We start from the raw sequence: 10,429 nt of genomic DNA on the forward strand, positions 1-10,429 counted from the left end.
CAAAGTCCATTAGGGCCTGGCCAGAGTTGGTGATAGAGACCACCAGAGACAGCCATCAGTAGCATGCCCCCACCAGGATGCCTCTTCTCCCTCCCGTGGCCCCTGGCATGCATGTGCTGAGCCCCATCTCCACCTCCCTGCCCCAGCCGTCCTAGCACTGATGACAATGTGTAGCTGTCGGACTGTGCAGCGGCAACTCCACCGGACCGTGAGCTCCCAGAGAGCAGCGATTGGGTCTCGCCCGACGTTGAATACCTCCCTCCAACTCAGCCCAGTGCCTGTCACGGCAGGTACTCAAAAGAGGATCGTTTTGAACAGAATTCCCAATATTGAATTCAGAGGTTGTTATTGCAAGATGGGCTGCGGACGAAATGTTTGTGTCCCCCAGCGCTCATATGTTGATGCTGTAATCTCCAATATGATGGTATTTGGAAGTGGGGCCTTTGGAGGTGATTAGGTTTAGATGAGGTCATGAGAATAGGACACCCATGAGAGGATTTGTGTCCTTATTCGAGGAAGAGACCAGAGCCCTCTCTCTCTCCACCATGCGAAGATAGAGCAAGAACGCGGCAGCCGGTAAACCAGGAAGAGAGTTCTCACCAGACACGAATCAGCGGGCACTTTGACCTTGGACTTCTCAGCCTTCAGAACTGTGAGAAATAAACATTTATCATTTAAGCCAACCGGGTCTATGGTATTTTGTTATAGCAGCCAGATCAGACTAAGACAGGGTCTTCGGGAAAAGCAGTTTTTGATATGCATTTTTCACGTGCACTCATTAAAAATAAAAACAAAACCAACCAAAGTACAAAAGACATTTTACCCAGCATCTCCCATGGAGACTATGGAGCCAAGACAGAGAGCCATTCCCTGCTCTGAAGAGAACCCAGTCCTGTGGGAGAAATGAACCGAGTACAGAAGTAATTACGACACAGGCGGAAAGTGATTGGTGTAATTTGAGCTATGCAGATGGAGCCCTTGGAGACTTCAGAGGAAAGAGGGCTGAATTACTGCTAAAACTGGGGGGAGGGGAGACAGAAGAGGATAGCTGCTTCGGGAAAGTGGCATCTGAGCCAGGTCTGGAAGATGAGGTGGATGAGTTTGTGCAGAAAGAATATTGGGATGACAGCAGAAAGCAGAGGCTACAAGACAGGAAATGGGGGGAGGGAGAGGGAACCTTTGGAGACTAGGGACTAGTCTAGCCTTTTATGCAGCTGTGCTATCCGATGAGGCTGGAAAGAAACTCTGCTCTGGCTGAAGCAGTGATGGTAAGGGGTCCCCAGTCCCTATGGCTCCTTGGAGCTCAGGTTTAAACCCATAAGGAACAGGGGTATTTTGTATTCCTAGCTTCTAGGCTCACCTCCACTGAAATGAATCCCCCCAGTGACAAGCCCCACCCCTTTCACAAGAAGTGAGGGTGGACAGCTGAACAACCAGTGTGACCTCCCAAGTGGCCGTGGGAAGGGGTGGCTTATCTACTCCCCCTCACTTTCTTCCGCCCGCTGTGAAATCCGCATCAGCTGGAGACGCACAAGAGATTCATTTCCATCTGTTCTGGGCATAGCTGGTGGGAAAGCCTCAGGATCAGAGAGGGCGGCTCAGCCTATCGGCATGACAGGGGCAGCCTGGGATGGGGGATGGGAAGGAGCCCACTGCAAAGGCGTACTCAGCCAGCCCCAGGAACAGCTGCCCAGCCATGGGGCCGGGAGACTCCCAGCTTCCCAGCCCCTCTCACATCACTCATTTTTGTAGCCCAGTTGCTAATGATGTAATTAAGTTCACCAGAAAACCATCTGTTCTGAGTGATAGGCACAGTGGGTATGCTCTAAGGGAAGCCCACCAGAATCAGGGGACTCGGGTGACTAAATGAGCAGGGCCCTTGATGTCCCCAAAGAGCCTGGCAACTCCCCCTCCAGACTTCACCCGTCTCTAGACCGGGAAGCATCCTCAGCTGAGACCCCAAGGCAGGCTCGTCTACAGCTGTGAGGCTCTGTGCACGTCCCAGGGCTCGCTGCCGCCCGCTACCCCACACCTGCACGAGCTCCCCCACGGCTCTGGGAGACAGGGCAGGGCATCTGTTCAGGCATATTGTCTTATTTCCTCTAAAGGCAGGGCTGGAAACAAAGGTTCCCATACAGGTATTGGTATGGTAATGATCCCAGGGCGGGGTTGAGAGGCAGGAGTGAGGTCCAGTTTCAAGAGAAACAGGGAAGAGGGGAGAGCCAATACAAGGATGCGTGACTGAGGTGGCTTCCATCTGGGAACCGAGTGCTCAATTCCTAAAGAGCTTTGTGAAAAGCGTCCTAAAACTGCTCACCTGAGAGTCAAAATGTGGACACGTTTACCCGTGGGTTCTTGTCCCTTATCGGTCAAGGGTGGCCCCATGCAATTCCAGGATGCACATCGGTTAGCATCCCGGCCATGCAGCAGAAGTCCCAGGACAGGACGTGAGACGTATGTGGGGCAGCCCAGGGTGAGGTGCAGCTGGAGCACCTCCATGAAGCTGCTCAAAGCCTGTGTGCCTGGGTGCTGCCCATGGCTGTGGTAAGAGGGGCCGGATGGGTTCTCTGGAAAGCTTTGGAGGGCTGTGTCTGCTTCTATCATGTCTGTCCCTAGAGTCCAAGGCACAAGCTAAACCCGACTGAGGCCTGCTTCTTGCTAAGATGCTGTATTAGTTCCCTGTTGCTGCTGTAATGAATCACCACAAATAACCACAAATGTATTATCTGACAGCACTAGAGCTCACAAGTCCAAAATGGGCCTCACTAAGCTAAAAATCAAGGGGTTGGCCAGGCTGTTTCCTTTCTAGAAACTCTAGGAGAGAATCTCTTTTCTTGTTTTATTCCAGCTTCTAGAAGGTGCCTGCATTCTTTGGCTTGTGGCCCACTCCTCCATCTTCAAAGCCAGCAACAGCAAGGAAAGCCTTTCTCACGTCACATCTTTCTGACACTGACTCTCCTGCCGCCCTCTTCCACATTTACAGGACCCCGGTGATTTCACAGGGCCCGCACCGTGCCTGGATGAGTCAGGACAAGCTGCACGTCTCAAGGTCAGCTGGTTAGCAACCTTATTTCCATCTATAACCTTAATTCCTCTTTGACATGTAGCATAACATATTCACAGGCTCCAAAGATTAGGTCACAGACATCTTTGGGGGACCATTTTTCTGCCTAACATGGATACTGTTCGACCTCTTTCTCAAAAGAAGAGCTCGAGGCATTTATGAAGTTAATTGGGGAGGCTTTCTGCCCAGTCATCAGAACCAGGAGGGGAGAGCCTGCCTGTCCCTGAAGCTGTCCCTAGAAATCCCACTTCTTCCTGGCACAGCAACCTGCTTTGACAAGGACAACTAAGCCCAATAAAGTCAGGAGACAGACGATCCGAGGGCCCCAGGCAGGCCTGGGCTTTGTGGAAAGTGCCTGAACTCACAGACAGATGAACTGAGCTCCAATCCCAAGTCAGCGATTAGCTAGCAGTGGGACCTAGAACAGGCCGCTCAACCTTTCCAAGCCTCCATATCCTCGTGTGTAGGGCAGGGCCAATGTCCTAGGGGGCTGTCAGGATTCGAAATTCCTTTTTCAACCTCTAAAAAATATCTGTTGAAGAATTACTATGTGACCACCACTCTTCTAGGCCCTGGGACTACAGGGGAACAAGGCCAAATCCTGCCCCTCATCAAGCTTACATTCTAGTTGGCTGTAACATGTGTTAAGTCCCTACACAGTGCCTGGAACATAGTAGATGCTGAATAAATTGAAGACGTCATTAGGACTTTCAGGGCTGTAACTCTCAAGGAAATAATACTACTCTTTAGTTATTTACTGATTTATAATATACAAAATATAATCATAACCACGACCTCATTTGATCCTCAAAACCAGAACCCAGAGAAGTAAGTCAGATAGCAACCAAGTCCACAGTTCTTCCTGCAGCCTCAGCCAGACTTACCTGTGCCCAACCCAAGCGCGGCGCCCTGGCATGAAGAGGAGGCCACCTCCCGCCCTGTTTCCATACTTTCATGAGGCAAAGGCCTGGGGAGTGAGAAACCAAAACCGAAAAAATTAGACCAGCTCGTCTTCAGAACTACAGATGCAGTAAAAGCCATTTTTAAGCCATTTTATCACCTGATATAAAATTTTTAACCATATTTGGGCGTGTGGTGGGGGAGACTTGTACCTCTCTTTTTGCATTCAGCCCAGGCTGCCCTGCTTTCGCATGCATGTTTTCTTGTCTCTCTCTCCCACAGAGCTGTGAACTCATCACCTAGGGGCAGCAAGCCCTCATGTGGTGCTTTGCAATTATTTAGTAGCCCGCAGGAAGCATTTGCTAAATCTGTCCCCCTCCCAGCTCGAGATCTCTTGGTGGAGGAGAATCTAGAGAGGTTCCCTAACAGAAGCCTCAAGCGGCTACCCCAGGCATGACAATACCTCGCTGAATCTCAACTGTTACACTCAGGTTGGCAGGTGCGAGCTTCAACTCACTGGCTGGAGCTCCCAGGTGACTCGGGCTAGCCCCGCCCCCACCAGGGGAGCACGGGTGAGATGTCAGTGCGCATGCGCAAGAGTGTGGGGCATCTGGCTTTTCCCGTATCCCCACCTCCAGTTCCTGGAAGGCAACCTCCAACCTCGCCAGCCTGCGGGGCTCGGAAGGGACGGCCTGAGGCACATGGCGCAGGGCGGCTGTTCTCAGCGCCCCCGCTTATCTGGCGCGTGCCTCTGCCGCCTGCCCTTTCCCACACTCTGCTTCCTCCGCTGCCCAGGCTCCCTCCTTCACTCGTCAGATCTCCCAGGCTCAGCAGGCAGTGTGCCATAATTCTCAAGAAGAAAGAAAACATTTTAGTGTTTGACAAGCCCAACATTTGCATGTCCGCTTTCAGAGAAATACCCATCTGGGGGGGATTAAGCCTTTTTATTTTTCCCTCCCTCCCTATCCAACCCAAAGTATGAAAACATTCTTGACATAGTTGCCTGAAAAAGGATTTCTAAAGAGAAAAATACTGCCCATACCCTGTGATTTCAGTGTCTTGGTGTGAAAAGCAACCGAAAGGAAGGGGATGGGGTGGAGAGGAGAAAAGAAAAAAGTAATCTCCTTAGTCAAATAGCTTGTTAATCTTAAAGTGGGCAGTGGTAGTGTCTAGTCTCAGGAAATACACGTGTTGGTGTATATTTCATCCTTAGGCATCATCGCTGAAGAGCGGGGGCTGCAATCCCCTAGGACAAGGGGCCAGGCGGGGGACCACACTGAGAGAAAGGATGAAACCCAAGGCCCAGACTCAGAGGTGCTGGCAGAAGAGAGCGGTCCAGGGAGCACTCCCTGGAGCATTTTACACTGGGACTCCGGCTACCCAGATGTTAAAAGGCTCTGAATTGGAGAGAGAAAAGATAAATCTCACCTCGTATTTGGGACGTCCTCGGGGATGTGTCTCCCTCTTGGGGAGGTCGTCTCTGGCCTACTCTGAGCACATAAAGTGAATTTGTGGGGGGATTCCTAGAAAAAGGGCAAGTAGAGTGACTCATCCTAAAATTATTAAAGATGTTAGCTGAAGATGATTTCCACAAAGGCCAACTCCTCTCTGCCAGGTTAGGAAGCTGATGAAATTGTAAGCAACAGGGTCCCTCTGACATGATGGACTTTGCTGCCATTGTGCCAAGGAAGGTGGGGTTGTGCCTCAGAAAGGGATTAGGAAGGACCTGCTGTACAGCACAGGGAGCTCTACTCAATATTCTGTAATAACCTAGATTAGAAAAGAATTTGAATATATATATATATATATATATACATGACTGATTCACTTTGCTATACACCTGAAGCTAACACAACATTGTACATCAACTATACTCCAATAAAAATTTTTAAAAAAAGAAAAAGAAAAAGAAAGTGATTGGGGACAGAGCAGCTGGTCCAGGGAGATGTAACACAAACCAATTTTAAAGTTTTGAGGGCAAAGGAAATGCGGCATTGCCCAGGATAAGAACCATCCACCCAACAATTGAGCATCTGTGTTGGGCAGAGCCCTGTGTTAAATGGTGATTCCCTTCAACCTCAAGGGAGCATGCTGGACCACAAAGGACATATGGTGGGAAGAACGGGAAATTTAGAGAACCCCCTATCATGAGTTGGTTGATCGTAGAAAGGCTGGGGGAAGCGTCCCAAGACAAACCCCAGAGCCAGGGCCCAGCACGTGCTGCTGGAGACAGGTGACCCACCCCCTGCACAGGATGCGCAGAGATTTCCTGTGGCCTGAGCTCAAAAGGGCACAGGCTGAGGCCGCACATTTTGTCTGGTCAATCAGGAGAGCACTTTCAAATCGAAGCCAAAGGGAAAGAGTCAAAAGGAAAGGACCCCTTTTGTCCAAGGGGTCAGGGGGCTGATAGGGAGAGCTCCACCTGGACTGGGAGAAGAGGAGAGAGACCTCTCAGGACCCGTGCCCTCATGGAAGGAGCTTGTGCCGGACTTCTGGGACCAGGACCAGGTGAGGCCAAAAGCATAAGCCCCACCTGGAACTTGTGCTGCACGGCGATAGTCCAGGCAGGCCCTCGGGCCACCGCAAAAGGCAGTAGTTACCTAGTCACTGGTGGAAAGCAGAGGGCTGGGCCGGGACTGGCCTGACAGGGGAAGCTTGGAGAGAGGAAGGGGGTGAGATGGGGAGCACTGTGAAGCCGGAGACCTTGCTTTAAAGGAGAAGTGTTCCCTCCAGTCCCCATTAATCCTCGAATCTACAATAAGCTGCTTGAGATAAGAGGGGTAAGAAAACTAGCCAGAAAAGAAGTCCTCCTTTCGTGGTTCTTGTCTCAAAAGTGTGGCCCAAAGAGGAATCCCACCACCTTTACGTCTTCTCCCAGTAACAGATTAATTTCAAAGTTCCTTCTTAGGTACACAGCAGGCATATCATACAAAATGGCATATTTCGGGTTTCACTCCTGGATTTCTCTGCAAGCATTTAGATTTCCCTCGGAAGGACCTAAGCTGAGGCTGGAGGGGGAGTTTGCAATCGGCTGACAGCAATGACGTCCTAAGTAGACAGACTCTAGGAGACAGTGGAGACTGGTGTTTGGCTAGGACCTCTGACCCCAATTCTGCCCCCCTAAAAGGACAGCACGGAGACCCCGAGGCAGCCAAGCAGAGGGCGGGGGAGGTTAAAGCCCACTCAACACCCAGCACCATCTTCGCCATCTGCCTGGCTGCCGCCCGCAGCCCCGAATCGACCACCCAGTTCTGCTCCGCGCTGAACTGATTAGTCATTCATAACGCTGAAGTCATTAATTCAGGAAGGAAGCCACGCTAACTGCCTCCTCTTCTCGCCGGGAGTTTGCTGCCGTTGCAAAAAGATGAGTAATCAGACATTCCCGGAGCCCTCGTTAAGCCCATTGCCAAGAAAGGTGTCTTGCAGCTCATTTGCTGGTGGGGAAGCCACGCTACAGGCCCTGAATCACAATCACGCTGGTTCCCGGGGAGAGCAAGGCCAAACTTGCCTGAGTTCAATATTGCATCACTGAGATCAACGACGGGAGAGGCTCACCAGGTCACTGAGCTCTGCGGACCCCACCCACAGACCCAGCCGGGCCGACCCTCTGTGGGGCACTCTGCTGCTTCTGGGGTTTGAGGAGACAGGCTGGGAGGGATGCTAGACGCCAGCTAGAGCCCGGTGTTCCCATTTGATAGATGGTGAAACTGAGGCCCAGGGAGGCAGCGGCACGTGCCCAAAGTCCAATAGGTAATTAACACAGACTTAAGAGAGAACTCTCATCTCTCAATTCTCTGTCCCCAGCAATTTCCACTGTACTCCACGATTACTCCAAGATTAATTACTCCAAGATAAACGTTAAGGCGTGGATGTTAAGGAAACACGTGAATGGCAAAATAATGAAAACCACCCAAATATCCATCAGTAGGCAAGTAGTTTAAAAAATGAAATGTAGGTTATGTAACATAAAATGCTAATCAGCCATTTAGAAAGATCAGCACGGCTCCCTATGTTCTGATATGGAGTTATCTCCCTGATACAGTTTTATAAGCAAAGAAACAAGATATAGAAACAGTACATGGTACTCTACCATTTTGGAAGAAGGGAAACACACACACACACACACGTGTGTGCGTATGCATATGCATGGACTATCTCTGAACGATGCTCAAGAAACTTGCAACAGTGGTTGTGTCTGGGAGAGGGTCAGGGAGACAGAGCATCAAGAATAAGAGGGAAGGGGTTTAACTTTTTACTTTTTTCTATACAACTTGGATTGTTTAACATGGGCCTGTGCAACCTACTTAAAATCTAAGAATCACACTTCTCCCAAGACTTGGAGTCAGGGATCCTGATTAGCTATAACCCGTAATAGGTTCTCAGGAAATACAAGCTTGATAGATTGATGATTAGAAGAAGAATGAATGAACAAAAATGTGTCTGCTTTTCCCTGAGCTCCAAGGTAATAATTTAATATATAGCATCACATTTTGGAGAAGACCAGGAATATAGATCACAGTATTAAAGAGCCGAAAAGAAATATTGGGATTATTGTGGGCAGCTTCTCATCAGGCAGAGTGGTAGGAGTCTGAGAACTTGAGCACAAGGCCTTGGTCAACTGAAATCTCAGAAACCTCAGTTTCCTCACCTGCAAAATGGGAATAATAATACCTCCTTCCTGGAATTTTTGTGTGGATCAAATGAGATAATGTATGGGAAAGCACTTCATAATTTCCAATGTTCGGAACAGGTTGAAGGATTGTGGTTATTAGTAGTAACACCAGTTACTTTCAGAGTGTGCTTTCTCTAACCAGTGCCTCCATTAGTCAAATTTCCAAGAGGGGCCCCTCTTCATTGCCACTGAGCCTGGCAAGCCCTGTTTCCACTACACCCTTCTTTCCGCCCTCAGGTCTGAGAGCTTTTCCCAGCCTCTGCCACCTCAGCGCTCAGTGCCCCAGTTTCTACCTGCTCAGGAAAAGCTCTGGGGGAGCCTCCTTGGTGCCCCTTCAACCCTTGCCCCTTAGGCAACAAAGGCCCAGACACAATTTGCCTGTAGTCACAAAGGGGCTGCACCAGGAAGAGAATGGCTTCATTCCTTCATGTCTTGAAAGTTTTCATTCTTGGTAAGTTGTCTGATCACGTGGAAAGACCATGAAAAGAATCATACCTTGAGCTGAATCAGCCATCACCTCGTTATGTACCCCCCAGCCTCTCGATGGGGAGTAACTGATGTCCAGGGGACGGCAGAGTCTCGGGAAAGGCCTGAGTGCCCTAGCAGATGGCTGCCTGGGACAAATCCAGCTCCTACTCTAGGGGGAGGGATGAGGGGCCCAGCTGTCTGAGCCCTGTCTGGTGGGCATGTGACGAGAACAGTACCCGGGGTAGGATGGAGGCTGCGGAGAAGGCAGAAGCAAACTCCTCCGCAGTTACCCGAAAAAGGGGCTCCGGGAACCCCTACTGTCATCCCTCCAGCTCCCATCCACTCTCCAGAGGGCCTCAGGGAGGCCCGCACTGTCGTTCCCACCTTGTGGCTGAGGACACGGAGGCTCAGAGAGAAGAAGGGAACCATATGTGTAGGTTTAGAGCCAAAGTCCCTGCCTGCACATCAGCTGTTTCCACCTGCGTGTCCACGTAACACGGTGCCTAGAACCTAGTAGGCATTCAGTCAATATTCGTTGACTAAATGGAAGAAAACCCCACGATGATACTTGGAAAGGGTGGGACACCCGTCATCTAGGATACTGAGTAGAAGAAGAAAGCAGGGCAGTGCTGTGGAGACACAAGGACTTAGTGAGGAAACATCCTCGCTAGTTTAGGGCTATCGATCACATACTATTTATGGATTACTAATTATGCATAAGGGCCACACGGGGCCCTGAGTTCTGAGCTTCTCTTCACCCTTGTTCTCACTCTCACACTCAGTCCTGACATTCACGCTTCTCTCTCCCCTCCCTCCCACCCCAGCTGTGTCACAGCTGCCATATTTCCCCATTTCCTCTTTGGGGTCCTCCCATCTCACATTAATGTGCTCGCTCATTCATTAATTCATCCAATGTGTACCGAACACTGACATCACAAACGCTCCACTAGTATCATTACATACGAACGGTCATTGAAAACTACACGGGTTTTGGTATGTCTTTCATAGAAAGTCAGAGAGAAAAAGCCATTCCAAAAAATCCTAAAATGAAATAATTTCTAAGCAACAGGGGCACCAGGAAAAAGCTCGAGTTCTTCTTAATGCATTATCACGTACTAATTATAGTCCTCCGTCTTAAATTTTCCTTTGGTCACCAGAATGGAATCAAGAAACGGCAGCATTTTCCCATCTGATGTTTTTAAACCAGATTACAAAGGCATGGAGTTTTAATTTCACATGCATTCATTTCTGGGTCTTGGGTCTTTTTTTTTGTTTTGTTTTCCTCCAAGCAGATAAATGAGGTTCTAAACTTAGGATAATAAGAC

At 49.7% G+C, this 10,429-nt stretch overlaps 1 protein-coding gene across 8 annotated transcripts in view; it reads right to left on the bottom strand.

The window, feature by feature from the left end:
* LOC309660648 (uncharacterized protein) overlaps positions 1 to 9,936 on the bottom strand; it is a 33,053-nt gene extending 23,117 nt beyond the window's left edge. For 2 of the 8 annotated variants that reach the window (XR_014263510.1, XR_014263511.1), the window contains exons 1-2: positions 4,482 to 9,936; positions 3,949 to 4,031 (exon numbers count right to left, since the gene is read on the bottom strand). Coding sequence is in view for 1 of the 8 variants with exons in the window: in XM_082461593.1 (XP_082317719.1) it covers positions 3,949 to 4,031; positions 4,177 to 4,190 (97 nt within the window). In the remaining 7 variants the exon portion in view is untranslated. Of the gene's footprint in view, positions 1 to 3,948 lie in introns of all 8 variants that reach the window. The other 6 variants (XR_014263512.1, XR_014263513.1, XR_014263514.1 and 3 more) reach the window with 4 other exon arrangements.
* Between the last annotated feature and the right edge of the window lie 493 nt (positions 9,937 to 10,429).

The sequence above is a fragment of the Balaenoptera physalus genome (assembly GCF_965194825.1).
Source record: "Balaenoptera physalus genome assembly, chromosome: 4".
Lineage (NCBI taxonomy): Eukaryota > Metazoa > Chordata > Mammalia > Artiodactyla > Balaenopteridae > Balaenoptera > Balaenoptera physalus.